The 17500-nt window shown below is 37.4% G+C and overlaps 1 protein-coding gene across 12 annotated transcripts in view; it reads left to right on the top strand.

Annotated features, from left to right (window-relative positions):
- Positions 1-17500, top strand: part of LOC106878170 (uncharacterized) — a 482992-nt gene that overhangs the window by 322016 nt on the left and 143476 nt on the right. For all 12 annotated transcript variants that reach the window (XM_089356171.1, XM_089356167.1, XM_089356166.1 and 9 more), the window contains exon 2: positions 6241-6312. In XM_089356171.1, the coding sequence (XP_089212297.1) occupies positions 6241-6312 (72 nt within the window). The remainder of the gene's footprint in view (positions 1-6240; positions 6313-17500) is intronic.

The raw sequence follows: 17500 nt of genomic DNA, 5'->3' as shown, positions 1-17500 counted from the left end.
ATGTATGTATGAGGTTGAACGAAGAAAAAGCAGACGAATGCAACAGTCAATCCGTGAAAGAAGGAAAGAAAGGGCATGTCGAGAGAGAGAGAGAGAGAGAGAGAGAGAGAGAGACAGAGAGAGAGAGAGACAGAGAGAGAGAGAGAGACAGAGAGAGAGAGAGAGACAGAGAGAGAGAGAGAGAGAGAGAGAAAGAGAGACAGACAGACAGACAGACAGACAGACAGACAGACAGACAGACAGACAGAGATACGGACAAATTGACAGACAGATAAAGGCTTACATACATACATACATACATACATACATACATACATACAGATAAATAGACAGATAGGCAGACTGAATGCGTATCTTTAACCGACACAGAAACAACTAATTTTCTGATTGATACGATGATAGAAATATCAATCAGTATGGATGGCTTAAACGGCAGAATTTTCTGGCTGGTTTCTGTTTCAAGTCCATTCGATTTCGCTGAACTTTAGGAATTTCTAAGGCCACATTATCGATGCAAAATATTGGGAAAAGAAATAGATTTAGGTCGCATGGATATCTTTTCGTTTTTAGCGATTTCTTGTGTGGTCAGTCATTCTTACATTTTTTTAATGTTTCTATATCAACAATGATAAAGGTTAAAAACAGAATAATTTCCATCTTGTTCAATATTCCTTAACAACTTTGTTCATAAATTCTTCAATAACAAACGACTGTGTTTTGGGATTGATCTGGTTTGACGTCGCATTTTGTGAATTCTAGGCAGTTTCACTAAGTTTAACTCTTAAAGCATCTAATGGCACACACACACGCACACACACATATGCAACATACACGCGTATATATGCTAGTATATTTATATATAAATAAATATATATGCATATTCTTATATATAAGTATTTTATATGTATGTATGTATGTATGTATGTATGTATGTATGTATGTATATATATATATATATATATATATATATATATATATATATATATAAAACAAAACAGAAAGTTAGAAGATTTATCGGTATAATTTATTCACCATTACACATGTTTCATTTGCTAACAGGAATTACGGTATTGTAATGTTAGATAGACATTTAAAGAATTTTCTACTACGTATTTTTTAGAGAAGTTTAATAATGTTTTGTCTGAAGATTTTATGTGCATGTTGTGTGTGTGCATGTGTGTGTGTGTGCATATACATGTGTGTATGTATATATACATCCTGTTTTACAAGTGTGTATACGAGCTGATATGGATATGCGTTGGAAAGGAGAGGAAGGAGAAACTAGTAATGAATTTACCAACGTGAGGACGATATATAGAGAGAATAATATATAGAAATAAAGAAACATGTTGAAAGAGATTAAGTCAGAGAACACGAGTGAGTGAGTGAGAGAATGAGAGAGAGAAAGAGAGAGATGAAGGAAGGGAAGAGAACCAGAAGGCGATAGAATGATCTCCAGTATATATATATATATTTTTTTTTGTATGAAAATAGTGATAGACAAATATGTTATTCAATTCTCGGTATATTGTATATGTGTGTGTACTATTACATTCTTAGTGATCTCAAGCAGATGGCTATGTCCGATTAAAAGGTTCAGAAAATTCGTAAGAGGTTATCAAAACAATACATATTTTGGGTGAATGTTTTTGTTATTTATATATTTATTTGAAGTTTTTTTTTTTTTTTTTCTATTTATATTTATGTACGTATTTCCATTTCTGATTTCCACCCATGGTACAGGAATGTAAAGAGTTGCCTTTTCTTGCTTCTGTGATTTGCTTATGGAGGTTATAAGAGGCATAGTGACAAATGAATAGCTGCAAAATGTTTGTGCGTGTATATATATATGTATGTATGTATGTATGTATGTATCTGTGTATGTTGTATAGAGTTTGAAGGATAACATCTACATATGTATGATATATATATATATATATATATATATATATATATATATATATATATATATATATATGTATGTATGTATTTATATAGATGTAAATGTATGTATACATATAATTGTATATATGTGTGAATAAAGTACAGAGCTATATATGTTATTTATATATATATGTTTATATATATATATATATATAATTTATGTATATACGTACATATTGTATGCGTATGTTTGTGTGTGTGTGTGTGAGAGAGAGAGAGAGAGAGAGAGAGATAGAGAGAGAGAGAGAGAGAGAGAGAGAGAGAGAGAGAGAGAGAGAGAGAGAGAGAGAGAGAGAATTCTATCGTTTGCTCTTAGAGTTTGTTCAAAGCAATTGGGTATAACCAGATTTCTAGCCTGAATGAAGTAGATAGTAAAAGCTACAGAAGCTATTGTATGAGAGCATGTAGATGTAAGAGAGGAGAATTAGAGGAGGAAGGGCAGGATTAAAGAAATTGTTTTCTGTTGTTTTTGTTTTTTTGTTTTTTTGTTAGTTTAGACCGGAATGGAATCCAATTTCCTGTAGCTTGTTGGTTGTTTTTATAAATGTGTGACCAGTGATAGAAGATACGTTACATAGTAACGGACTGTGGTATTGTCGTTTAGCCCAAGCCTGCTCTGATTAAGCGGGCCTATGATCAAGGGCATTCCAACCATGACCATCTCATCTCTTATTTAATCACAGTGTATCCAGGACTATATTATCTAATATGAGATTTTTATCGCAAGGTTGTTTAGTTTACTTCTCACATGGAGTGGAGAGTTTAATGCTTCGGGACTTTGCTCTGAGTTTGACAGAAAACACAAAAGTGAGAGTGAAGGGGTGGGAGGGTTATCACTTCCACAAGTGAGTGCAGGTGTATAAAAGTATAAAGGGTCTGTAGTCACTTGTGGGTAATATATAAAATGATAAAGGAGTTAGATAGGCCGTGAGAGGTGAGAATACCGAATTACTTTGAATTCTGTATGATCTAATAAAAAAAAATTATAATAAGTTAAGGCAACACCTGGACGTTACTGTTTCGAGTCCTTGAAATCATAGGGCCGGTTGCTGGATTCTATGGTATATAAGTGACCGAGAACCCAACTTTATACTCTCGACGGAAAAACCAGTCCGTCGCAGGGTTACCCATTACATTTGAATGGACATAGAAATTTGAAAAAGAAGCGTTTTCCTCGAAAACAGAACTTCCGCCCGCTCCGGAAATTGAAACCACGATGTTGCGACCAAGTGCAACGTCTTAACCACTAAGTCAGACATTTTTTTTTTTTTTTGTGACAGAAGGCTATGATTTGAAGGATATTTGTTGTAGCTGTTGTTTTTCCAACAGGCCATACCAACATAGCGATACTGCTTCATTGCATCGAAATAGACTGTGAGTTCTTTGTAGAGGAATGTCATAGATATGTAGTAAAATAAATATAAATATTCTGAAGAATGAGTATGTGGGTATTATATTTGAGTACTCCACGTTATAAAGTCATGAATAGGAGTTTTGTTAGAAAATGAGGTTACTATAAGATAAACTTCTTAGAATTAAACCAAAATGGTGGGTGGTGAGGAGAGACTTAGAGAGAATAATACAAAGCAGTGTATGAACAGAAGGGAAGTGGATATAGTTTAGGGGTAGGTAAGTTTGTGAAGAAGGAAGTTAGCCTAAAGATGATGGTTTCTAGTTAAGTTGGTGACACGGATATAGGATAAAGTTTGTGGTTAGCGGATGAGAGTAGGTTAGAGAGAGGGGGTGAGGTAGTGAGTGATGATGAGAGTTGGTTAGAGAGAGAGAATGAGAGAGTCAGAGAGTGGCGGTGAGAGCTGGTTAGAGAATGAGAGATGCGTTGTGAATTGATTAGGGAGATAGAGATATATAGAGAGAGTATTGACGAGAGTAGACTTAGAGAGTGGAAGTGAGCTTTATGGTGGTGGTAAGAGTAGGATACTGTGTAGGAGAGTTTAAAAAGTGAGATAAATTTCGCGTGTGTGTGTGTGTGTGTCTGTGTGTGTATGTGTGTGTGTGTGTGTGTGTGTGTGTGTGTGTGTGTGTGTGTGTGTGTGTGTGTGTGTGAGAGAGAGATTTAAGTAATAAGGAAAGATAGAATAAATGAGGAAATCTGAACGTGATAGAGAAGTTTACTAAATGACGGCACCAATTAATGTGTGTTGGTGAGAATTTAATGGCAGGTCAACGTCCGAGAGGCAGGTGAATTAGTTGTTGTATAGTCAAAAAGACCTAAACAGAGAATGTACTAGATTGACGCTCAGTTTAAGAGGTAAAAAAGAGGGTAGGGTGTAATGTATATACATACATATATCCACACGCATATATATATTTATCCTTTTCCACTCTAAGCACAAGGCCTAAAATATAGGGGAGGGGGCTAGTCGATTAAATCGACCCCAGTACGCAACTGGTACTTAATTTATCGACCTCGAAAGGATGAAGGGCAAAGTCGACATCGGCGGAATTTGAACTCAGAACGTATAGACAGACGAAATACCGCTAAGCGTTTCGCCTGGCGCGCTAACGTTTCTGCCAGCTCGCCGCCTTGCTTAGATATGTGTATGACAGGTGAGGGTTACGCAACTTTTCGCTAAACAACCTATTCAATTTTTTTTTTTTTTTTTTTTTAGTGATCAAACGTGTGTGCTGTACATATTAGCTCACTTACACCATTAAATCGTCTGTGCAGGTGCACAGTGTGACATATGTCAGATGTGGAAGTGATCGCAGAGTGTTTTACTCAAGAGAATTGAAACTACGATCTTGGGGTCGTGAGTGCCACTTACCGACCGCTTGGCCACGCGCCTTCATTTATACACATGAAAATATTTTTGTCAACTACATAGTGGCTGTGAAGTAGCTTGCTTACAAAAACCACATGGTTCCGGGTTCAGTCCCACTGCGTGGCATGTCGGGCAAGTGTTTTCTTCTACTATAGCCTCGGGACGACCAAAGCCTTGTGAGTGGATTTGGTAGACGGAAACTGAAAGAAGCCCGTCGTATATATGTGTATATACATACATACATATATATATATATATATATATATATATATATATATATATATATATATATATATATATATATATGTGTGTGTGTGTGTGTGTGTGTGTGTGTGTGCGTGTGTGTGCATGTATGTTTGTGTGTCTGTGTTTGTCCCCCGCTCCCAACATCGCTTGACAACCGATGCTGGTGTGTTTACGACCCCGTAACTTAGCGTTTCGGCAAAAATAGACCGATAAAATAAGTACTAGGCTTATAAAGAATAAGTCCTGGGGTCGATTTGCTCGACTAAAGGCGGTGCTCCAGCATGGCCACAGTCAAATGACTGAAACAAGTAAAAGAATAAATACATGTAAGCGCTCGTGCACGCACACACACATATACACACACACATTGTATATACATACACACGCACACACTATATGTATATATACACTCACTCACTCACGCACGCACGCACAAAGCGAAAAAGACAGAAAGATAGAAATACGGAGTTCGTGTTTGTGTGTGTGTGTGTGTGTGTGTGTGTTATGTATTACGTAGTTGACAAACATATTTTCATAATTAATAATGTGTTCTGATGAAGTTAATTGTTTTGTTCCAGGCTGGTTCTTTCATTTTTCGTCATCATAATGACATGTATTGGTCGTAATGAAAGCTAATTTGCACAAATGAATCTTTGGCACTAAGCAAACCCGCCGTAACACGTTTATCTTTTTCACTATATTACCATTATGTGCAAAAGTTGTACTACATTCTTAAGAAAAAGTATTATTGATTTATTTCTTAGTATTTAATTGTTGTTAACGAGATGTGCACTAAATTTGCTTGTCAAATTATCACATTGCTGCAGTGCATGCAGTCGTTAATCCTGTAATGTTAGTATCGTTAGTAAATTATATTTTCTTATGTTGACTGCAACTGAGTGCAGCAAGACTGTTATGTGGCTATTGTCTGTCTCTAACGGAAGAGAAGAGTAATTAAATACGTACAACTTTAGTCTGTGAAATGCAGATATTTCTAAGTGCAGCAAAACTGCTAGTACCACCATATTCACTACCACCACCACCACCACCACCACCACCACCACCACCATCGTTATCGTCATCATCATCATCAGCATCATCATCATACTCGTCATCACCCTCTTATTTTGTTATTCTCGTTATTATTTTCGGTGCTTTTCATTGTTTTTTTTTTCGTCTTTTTTTTTTACTATTTATATTATTCCATCTCCCATCCGTCATGTTACAGCATCTTTAATCGGGGCTTTTCTATTTTTTCTATTTTCAGTATATTGGTACTCTCGATGTACCCAGACCTAGCAGTCGGGTAGAGATTGTAGCTGCTATGAGAAGGATTCGGGTAAGTAATAATAATAATAATAATAATAATAATAATAATCTTGAAATAGAAATTAGCAAAATGTGGAATCTGAAGACGAAAACAACACCTATTGTCATGGGTGCCCTGGGAATGACAGCGAAACGGGCTGATTACTACCTAGCTCAGATACCAGGAAACTCCAAAATGACTGAAGTTCAACAGATAGTGCTCATGGGAACTGCCCATATCCTACGTAAAATACTGTCTATGTGAGCTCAAATTTTAAAGCAAACACATAATTTTCTTATGGTTTCTTAAACATTCACTTGAACAACACTGTACAAATCCAAATATATGGTACCCTAGGCATAACACCTACATGAACTTCTAACTTGTCTCTTGAGGTCTCTGGGTGAGACTTGGATCCAACTTGTACAAATGCAAAACAAAAGTCAAACATAAAATAATAATAATAATAATAATAATAATGATGATGATGATGAAGGGTTTCAAATTTTGCCAAAAGGGCAGCCATTTTGTGGGGAGGGGATGAGTCGTTTACGCTGACCCCGGTGCGTAACTGCTACTTAATTTATCGAACCCGAAAGGATGAAGGACAAAGCTAACCTCTGCGGAATCTGAACTCAGGACGTAAAGATGGACGAAATGCCGCTAAGCATTTTGCCTGGCGTGCTAACGATTCTGCCAACTCGCCTCCTCCTCCTAATAATAATAATAATAATAATAATAATAATAAGTGCTTTTTCTATTATGTGCACCGCAAACTAAGAGTACAAGCCTAAGTCAAATGCTTAGATCAACATGTAATACATATGTTCATAAGCTGTGTGTTTATGTAACATATAATCAACGTAACATTTTAGGGGAGAAATGGGGAAGACGAGGTAAAAATGATCACGTGACTGGTTATGCAATTCGTGACGGCATATTGTTTCATTCCAAAAATAGGTGTTAAATGTAAATTATCTTGTTTTATCTTTGTTTCTCTTTGCCTGAATTCCTATTAAGTGTATTCAATCCTTTTTCAAGCTACAGTGCAGTTATAGGATTAGAATTCATATCCAAGTTCCTCCCTAAGGCTAAACAAAACACAATATACCGCAGAAACTCTTTTCCCAGACACTTTAACTCAAGCAGTGTGTACTTAGAAGCATTGCCGTTTAGGGAAATCCAGCTGTGTGCAAATATATGTTGTTCTTTAGTTCTATGGAAAGAACTGTAGTGAGTTTGGTCATGCTGGGATACCACCACACGATTTATCCCTTAGAAAGGAATGGTCTGATGGCTTAGAAATGTCGTTTCGAACGGAAGGAAAAATGAAAGATCAGGCGTTGGCACAGTTGTGCAGTGAAAAGGTTCGCTTCGCAACTGCGTGGTGTCGGATTCTGTGTCACTGCGGGTTGTCTTGAGCACGTGACCTCTACTATATTTCTGGGTAGATCAATGCTTCGCGAGTGCATTTGGAATTACGGAAACTGAGTCGGAGCCCGTCGTATACATAGATATATAGGCGTGTGTGTACTCATCTATTAAAACTACCACCGCTGCTGGACGATATTCGTTTGCTTCAAATAAACTTTTGTGTTACTTAACACCGAGGTATCATCTACAAGAGATATCATCTGAAGACGAATACCGCAGTTAATTAGACTTTTCATGATGTATCTGCATTAAGCATGATATATATAGATTCACACACACACACACACACACACACACACATGAGATGCAACCGTGTGTGAAAGGGAGGGAGAGAGAGAGAGAGAGAGAGAGAGAGAGAGAGAGAGAGAGAGAGAGAGAGAGAGAGAGTGTGACTTTGTGCCTGTTTCCCACTACATGTCAACCAGTGCTGTGAGTCCGTATTTTGAACAACTACCAGTTGTTTCTCCATGACGTTCTCCTGTCAAAAGTTGTATCTTACCAAACATTCTCGCTTGCTACAAGCCCTGTACTACACTTCCGTTTCTTTCTAGTTTATTCTAGTCTATTTTAGTTTATTCTAGTTTATTTTCACTCTCCTCCTCCAACACCACTACTCCACGACTCTGCTTCTGCATTCTCTCAGTTTTATAAATTTAACCTGCTACTAAAAACCCCGCGACATTAGAATACGTACTCCTGAATAGAGAAAGGAAAGAGAACAGCTCAGAAAGAATAATTAAAATATAAAGTTCCAGGCAGAATAACAAATTTTCAGGCCACAACGGTACTCCGGCCCGATTTGATCCCGGCTCTGCTGCAGTCGTCACTTTGATGGTAAAAATTTAATCCTTTGCGTAGTTCCACGTGGTGTAGTTGAAAGCAAGAGTAAGACTTTTCTTCAAATTTATTAGCTTTCAAAACTTGGTTTGAAAACAATAAATTTCTTTTTTTCTTTTTTAAACAAATTTCACAATTTTTATTTGCAGTTTTCAAATCTTGGTTTGAAAACAACAAACTTTTCCAAAGTTCACAATATAAACTCAGAGTACTCCAGCCGAGTGGTTAGAATCTCATGCCTCATACAATGTCATTCATCAACACAGCTTCTTTTCACCTGTGATAATAATTCCTTTAATACTAGAAGAAGCAACTTTCTATGTGGTCGTTTAAAGTGCTAGAACTCCCATTTAAACCAGCCATATCCAGCCCAAATATTCAACCTTATTTTATGCTTAGACTGGCCAGATTTGGCCTCTCACACTGACCCTACACTGTCATTTTAAAAATAAACAATCACATCATCAAAACTACAATATAATGCACGATTAATTCAAATCAACGAGAATAAATATTACATTTGACAAAGTAATCGGAATGCCAATGAGTTAAACACACCCCATCTAATGCGTTCCTTAAAAAGGAACACAACAGATAATATCGTCCAGAAGTACAGCTGATTAAGTTTACTTTGAAATCATGAGGTCCCGGGTTTGATCCCAGTTTGTGGCATCTTCGGCAAGTATCTTTTACAATAGATTCGAGTCACCCTAAGTCTTGTTGGTAAAACTGGATTCACAGAAACTTTACACATCATGTATGTCATTCGAATTCAAAGATTCAGTCTTATCCATCCCCGCCCCAAACTGTTACACACTGATTCTACATGATAATTGCATTAGCGACACCAGTGTCTGTGGAATACTCAGCTACTTCGCAATGTTAATTAATGAGTCTGGTAGAGTTCAGTTGATCGAACAATCGATAACATACAATGACGTAGCTAGAGTGGGTGCTGTTCTGCATAGCGATTAAGTCTGCTGCACCCACCCACCCCACATATGTATACTTATATATGTATATATGTATGTGTGTGTAGGTAGATAGATAGATAGATAGATAGATAGATAGATAGATAGATAGATAGATATGCAGGAAGCGAGAGAGCAAACATTAATAAAACGAACCGCATATATATATATATATATATATATATATAATCAACTAGTTTGTATGTCATTACAATATTACTTTCACAAACCCAAAAGTGCCGCCCCATAACAATGTCACCCGGTCCAGCCACCCTCCCCCCATCTACACTGAACTTCAAAAACAAGTACACTACTGCAATCAAGAGTAGAAGAAAACCAAGAAATCCATTTCCTTGAATTGGATACACTGTATCTGGGCGGAGGATGGATGCGGAGTTGTCATGGGTGGAATGCTTTGATCATAGACCTTTTCGTTAGAGCTGACATGGAGCGCTAAACAACAACAACAACAACAGCTGTTTCAGAGCCTTTATTTAAATCCCACTGCGTAACTCCTCTACGTGTTCATAGCAAAGTCTCTACTCTTTCAGCGCTACCTCTTCCCATCACTCTCTTCTAATATTTCTTCCCCCTTCAAACTGTTATTTTAAAGTTTGTTGTAACATTAGGCATGTACTACTGTTAACACTGCGCTACTTGTGTGTTTTGTTACTGCTTATCACTTATAAACTGCCACACGTTGTAGTTCTGGGGGTCGTTAGGGTTACAACAACTGCAAAAGGCTCCATTACATTACGAGTGAGAAGAGCAAAAACCATGCTTGGGAGTACCAAGACAAATAAATACTTAGTGAATCAGGAGATAGTATATGATTTCGCTGTCTACGAGTTGCAGGTGTGGTAACGCGGGATGGCAGGAATGTTAAAACAAAGAACAAAAAAGCAATAAATAGAATGAGAGAAAGATAGAAAGAATGAAAAGATAGTAAATAGAATTTATGAAATTCGACAGCAAAACCGAAAAAATATATGTACGTGCATGAATTCTTGTGTAATTTGTGTCCCTCAAACACCTGCCTGGTTCTCACGGGATTTTAGGAATTAGTTTGCAAAGGGACTTAAATATATTTCATTAAATGATATTTAATATAAATAGAATAGTGTTTGTCGCTACAAGTTTATATATATTTTATATATTATTTTCTTACATTCTACAATGTTTGTTTCGTATTTTCTCATATTCAAATTTTTTCACGTGTTGTGTTTTGTGCCCTAACCATATCCCATAATTCAATTTTTTTTAATTTTTGTATTTTTCGGTAAATATTTGACATTGAAAAGGTCGAATACACACACTTGTCCTTCGAATTCTTCAATAACAGAAGAATCGAAAACAAGACGTTTTTTTTTTTTTAAATTCCTGTTCTAATTTCCAGACATAACGGTGCCCGTTTTCCATTCAGGTAAACATATACGAATAAGGCTAAAATTTTGCTCACGCAGATTAGCTACCACCTGAAGCAAGAAACGAACTTGGTGCTAAGTACATTAAATATTCTAAACTGATATTAACTCATCCTGAAGAAACTATTACGCTTCAAGACCCCTGAATGAATGCCAGCAAAATAATTGACTGAACAATCGCAAGGCAAGTGTTAGTCCACAACAAGACAAATGAAAGATCCAAGCTCTTAACCTAAAGTTTTCAGTCTCTTCTCTCTTCACCCTTCTCTCTCCAGATTTCTAGACTTGTATGTAACGTTTACCTTACTGCAGATTCTGTGGCGATTGCCGGAGAGCAAGAGATAAGCTCCCACAGAGTCAATCCTAGACACGATCTCGGTTGAAGCCATTTTATTATTTTACTTTATGTTATTAATCCGTTTTCTTCGACTTATACTTAAGCATTTCTAAGAGCCCGATTAAAAGATTAAAAGATTAAAAGATTAAAAGATTCCACTATGGATGCAGACATGGCTATGTGGCAAGAAGCTTGCTTTCAACAACATAAATTCGGGTTCAGACCCACAACAAGGCACCTTGAGCAAGTGTCCTCTACTTTAGCCCTTAGCTGATCAAAGCTATGTGACTGGATTTGGTAGAGGGAAACTGAAAGAATCCGGTCGTCATTTGTGTGTGTGTGTGAGTGTGTATATATATACATATATATATATATTGTGTGTGCTTGTATATACATACATATATATATATATATATATATATATATATATATATATATATAACAACATCTCTCGGTCATTGAGTTATGCTGTTGTTTCTGTTAAATATCAATAAAAATATACGTATATTTGTGTGTGTGTGTGTGTGAGAGAGAGAGAGAGAGAGAGAGAGAGAGAGAGAGAGAGAGCGTGAGAGAGTGTGTGTGTGTGTGTTCCACACCAACTGCTTGACAATTGGCTGCAGTTCGGTTAAAGAGAACGATAGAATAAGTACTAGACTCAAAACATAAGTAGTAAGGTCGATTTGTTCGACTCACCCAGTCATGGGAAAGCTGCGGCCCGCGTGACATTCTCAGTAGCACGGCAACGAAAAATTATCAGGAACTTTATCGCAGTCCGACCCACCTGGCGATGCAACATGTTTCTTGCGTCTCGCTTCTAGGTAAAAGTTGCCTATGCCGAGACTAAGCGCATCAAGGCAGTGCCCCAGCATGGCCGCAGTTCAATAACTGAAACAAGGAAAAGATAACATACATCCAGTTAATTCAGTGTTTAATTAGAAGCAGTGCATATTTCTACAAATGGAAGTGATTAAAAATGGAGGCTTTCTTTTTTAAAAGATAAATGCAATACATACCACAGTGTTTTTGTTGGGGAGGTAGGGACTGAAGAAAATATTTTTGTGGGGATGTGTGGAAGTGAATAGGGAGAGGGATCAGTATGCTTTGTTGGTTTATAAATATATATATATATAGACGCTGGTTGTCGTCAAGCTTATCTACTTAGAGATATCTCAAAGAGTAAAGGAGAGCGCGGGGGAGGTGTGCTATGTGTGTGTTTGGAGGTGTGTGTTTGTGTGTATGGAGGGGTGCTTAAATAAACCCAAACACACCAAATACATGACTGCGTTCCAGGTGGTAAGATGTATGTTAGTAGCAAGAACTGATAAAAAGCTATTAGAAGTGTCGGAACAGAATAAGTTTGTATGTATGTAAAGTTTCCAGAAGTTTCTAGAACATATTATGAAAACAGATGTAGTATTTATTAGCTTCATTTGAATATAACCTACCATCAACAGGCGGAATATCACCATAACTGTCTATCGTTACGCTACCATCGACACCACAGCATAAACATCATCGTAACGAACTCTTATTACTTCTACCTTTCTAGTCATGATTGTCCCATCTTTTTCCTGTATGTATATATATATATATATATATATATATATAGCAATAAGAAAATGGAGGGAAATATGAGGTACTCATCAACTTGCAGACACTGTATTCCGTTGATTAATCTGTTTATTTTATAACTAAATTGACAAAAACCACAATATACAGACACTTATGACATACCATGTCATATAAACAATTATGATTTCAAATTTAAAGGATATTTAACAATTGGAGAAGGGACAAAAACTTACACCTGTTTCGGCCTAGCGTTGGCATGCCCCATTCTATCTCTCTAGCTTCTGTACGCCGGAGTAATTAGTAGATGAAAATGATGTAATGGGGGTACATACATGATTCGCTAGGCCTCTTCGGAGATTTACGGAATACAGTGTCTGCAAGCTGATGGGTACCGCATATTCCCCTCCATTTTATTATTGCTATATAAATTTAGGGTAAAATTACCCCCTTTTACCCGCACCCACTTATTGCACTTTGTATAACACTAGTGTAACAATAATTGGGTACCCTCCTTGCAGTATATTGGACAGATACTATCCCTTAGTGGGTTGAATCCTCAACCCCTAACTCTCTTGCATTATATATATATATATATATATATTCTGGTAGATTGTATTGAAGACCACACTGTTCAATATATAATTTTCTTATTTAAGATGGTAGGGTTAAATTTGAACGATTCGAGTGTCTGTTCTTTATATAGTTCTCCATGATAGAATATATAGAAACGTTTGTCCTGGTGCTTTCTTTAAGAAACGCAACGCAATTTAAACTCAACAAAGAATTCTAACGAGAGACTTAGATAAATTCAATTGCCGTTAAAAAGGCAGATTTTAACGTTTCGGACGTTTGTTCTTCTCCTAAGAACGAAGAAGGGAGAGTGGGGTTGTGCCTAGAAATTAGTCAAATTGATTTTCTTTCACGCTTCCAGGCAACAATTCCACTTTATCATTACCCTCTCTATCTAACTCTCAGACGAACGGCAAAGCCTTATTATTGTTTCGAACTTAGAACATCACCAGTTTCCTCGGATTCTGGAGGTTCACCTTAATGAAACACGATACAATGTCCCACGACTGCTACTACTGCGTTTGTCTGGGTCAAGTGAACGAGGTCGTTGAAATTTAAAATGTTAAATGTCATGGTTACATGACAGTATTCGAACCGTCAACCTATCTAATTGCTCAGTACCTAATCATCCCACCCATCAGTACTGCGTTAGGTAAGTTGATATTTGAAAGCTAATCAAAGTGGAAAAGAGTAACTAGAGGCATTTTCAGTATTTTAATTTGCAATAGACACTTTTAAACTATGCATAACTGTGTTAACGGATTCATATTTATATTTTGCCTTTATTTTTTTAATATTATTTTTTAAAACTTATTTCCCTGAATCAGGCGACGAATTGGTAAAGTCGTCAGATCCTCATAACAAATCACCATTATTTTCATCATTTAACGTCTGTTTTCTATGCTGGCATGGGTTGGACAGTTTGACAGAAACTGGCCAGTTGAAGAGCTGCTCGGGCTCCATGTCTGTTTTGGCATGGTCTCTATGTCAAGGAAGGGCATCAGAACAAAATATAAATATAATAATAATATATATTTTATTCCATTTTTGTTCTCTGCATACTGAGTTCAAGTCCCAGCGTAGTGAACTGTCAATCATCCTTTCGAGTCGATAAAAATGTACTCATCCAGGGTGGAGAGATGCCTTACGGTAACTACTCCGGCATTTTGTCTTATGACTGTAACACCCGCAACAATGCTGTTGCCAAGTTACATCGGCCCCACGTCGGTAGATTCCTCTCTGCATAAACATCTATGACGCCAAGACAGACGACTCGCATGCGTAAGTAACTACCAGTCTTCCTCAAGAGAAACCTTGTTCAATCCTGCACAAACTTGTGCAGAAGCATAGCCAGTCTTGAAAGCTGGAGTCTCTACAAAAAATGGCATTATGGGTAAGAAAATTGTTTACAAACTATGTGGTTTTACGTTCAGTCTCTCTGCGTGACAGCTTGGGAAAGAGTTGTCTACTACAGCTCCGCAAGTAACTATGATTGAAAAACAAAATCAATTAACCTGTGCCCCAAAACTGAGGGACAAAACAGGAAAATAAACTCACCATTCGACAGCAATTAACCTATTGTCCACGATGGTACAAATTTGAAGGGTGCAAGTACACTATTATGTGTTTTCCCCTTATAAAATCCACAGAACGAGGGGAAATGAGGCTTGCCAGGCTGACGGCCATAATAATAATCTTTTCTACTCTAGGCACAAGGCCCGAAATTTTAGGAGAGGGGACCAATCGATTAAATCGACTCCAGTACACAACTGGTACTTAATTTATCGACCCCGAAAGGATGAAAGGCAAAGTCGACCTCGGCGGAATTTGAACTTAGAACGTAAAGACAGACGAAATACCGCTAAGCATGTCGCCCGGCGTGCTAACGTTTCTGCCAGTTTAATAATAACAATAATCTTTTCTAGATTAGACATAGGGCCTGAAATTGGGGCGGGGGTAGTCGATTACATCGACCTCAGTACTCAACTGGCATTTAATTTATCGACCCCGAAAGGATGAAAAGCAAAGTCTACCTCGGCGGAATTTGAACTCAGAACGTAAAGACAGACGAAATACGGTTAAGCATTTCGCCCGGCGTGCTAACGATTCTGCCAACCCGCCGCCTTAGTAGTAGTAGTAGTAGTAGTAGTAGTAGTAGTAGTAGTAGTAGTAGTAGTAGTAGTAGTAGTAGTAGAAGAAGAAGAAGAAGAAGAAGAAGAAGAAGAAGAAGAAGAAGAAGAAGAAGAAGAAGAAGAAGAAGAAGAAGAAGAAGAAGAAGAAGAAGAGGAGGAGGAGGAGGAGGAGGAGGGGGAGGCAGCAGCAGCAGCTGAAGCAGCAGTACTGGCATATAAACAAACAAATAAATATGCAACCTAAAATAAAATTTAACTCCTACATTCTTTTCTTCCAGGAAAACACGCTTTTTTGTCGAAACGAAATATTGTACTAATTTACAAACTTACTTTAATTGAATTATTTTTCTAATCAGTAACTTTCTTCTAATGTCTACTGCAGTGCTCGGGGATATACAATCTTTTTAGTTAAGCTTGTTTTTTATTCTTATTGTTGTTTTTTGTTTTTGTTTGTTTTTTATGTGGGGTTACGTCTGGTACTAAATGGAACAAATTTCAGAAAACCTATAGCTTTTTTACATGGAAAGAAATCTGCCCTTATGCAAAATGTCAGATACGTGAATTCGTTTATGAGCGACAGAAGCAGCATGAGTTCAAAATTGCAATCTGTGTATCATACTTACAGCATACACATCGTTGAAAGCCAGAGAAACTGCAGCATTCATCTCGAGAAAGCCTCTCTTATTGACGTATAGTGTTAGAAATTTTTTTTATTTTATACAGAAATAAAGAGAAGATTTGCGTCTGGTGCTGCTGATATATTTCTGTGCTTTTAAAACACTGTACGTCTATAACAGATGCATTAATGAGAAATATAAGGTGATTAGATATGTATTATATAATGACGGGCTTCTTTATGTTTCCTTTTACCAAGTCCAGTCACAAGACCTTGGTAGACTTGGAACTATAGTAGAACACACTTGCCCAAGATGCCATGCAGTGGAATTGAACCCTGATCTATGAGGTTGTCTTCCCTTCTACTGGACTTGCCTCTGTTTCCGAAACGTTAAACCATCCTTCTATTCTTCCTTGAGCGTCTGCTAATACTTTACATGTACCACGTCCTCGCGTTGTTGTTTGTGTTCATTCTTCTTTTTGGGATTTACTATGTGTGTGTGTACATATATATATATATATATATATATATATATATATATATATATATATAGAGTTATTAATATTTCTAAGTCTCTCTAAAGGAGACTACGGCAGCGGTACTGGAAATTAATAGTTATCGCCAAGCCAACATGGCAGTCCCAAAATTAGGACGAAAGCTGCCGTGAATTAGCTCCAAGAAGCCATCGCCTCTAGCTAGCTATGTGACACACGAAACCTGTGTCCTTTATAACCTTCGAACAGGGGAGGTCAGCAGTGTCCCCCTGCTGGTTTGGCATCTGCAGACTAGACTAGTTTCAGGGTGTTGCCCCTTGTCAATGCAGAGTAGCCAAGCCTTAGACAGGCGGCGCTGCTGACTATCTGCTCGAAGGTTATTTATCTAATTTCAGTGGAATCTATCCACTGGTTTTCAGAAATAGAGTTATTAATATTTCTAAGTCTCTCTAAAGGAGACTACGGCAGCGGTACTGGAAATTAATAGTTATCGCCAAGCCAACATGGCAGTCCCAAAATTAGGACGAAAGCTGCCGTGAATTAGCTCCAAGAAGCCATCGCCGCTAGCTAGCTATGTGACACACGAAACCTGTGTCCTTTATAACCTTCGAACAGGGGAGGTCAGCAGTGTCCCCCTGCTGGTTTGGCATCTGCAGACTAGACTAGTTTCAGGGTGTTGCCCCTTGTCAATGCAGAGTAGCCAAGCCTTAGCCAGGCGGCGCTGCTGACTATCTGCTCGAAGGTTATTTATCTAATTTCAGTGGAATCTATCCACTGGTTTTCAGAAATAGAGTTATTAATATTTCTAAGTCTCTCTAAAGGAGACTA

This window comes from Octopus bimaculoides, chromosome 8 (assembly GCF_046866305.1).
Source record: "Octopus bimaculoides isolate indiv1 chromosome 8, ASM4686630v1, whole genome shotgun sequence".
Classification (NCBI taxonomy): domain Eukaryota; kingdom Metazoa; phylum Mollusca; class Cephalopoda; order Octopoda; family Octopodidae; genus Octopus; species Octopus bimaculoides.
This window is presented reverse-complemented; position numbering and strand designations above follow the sequence as displayed.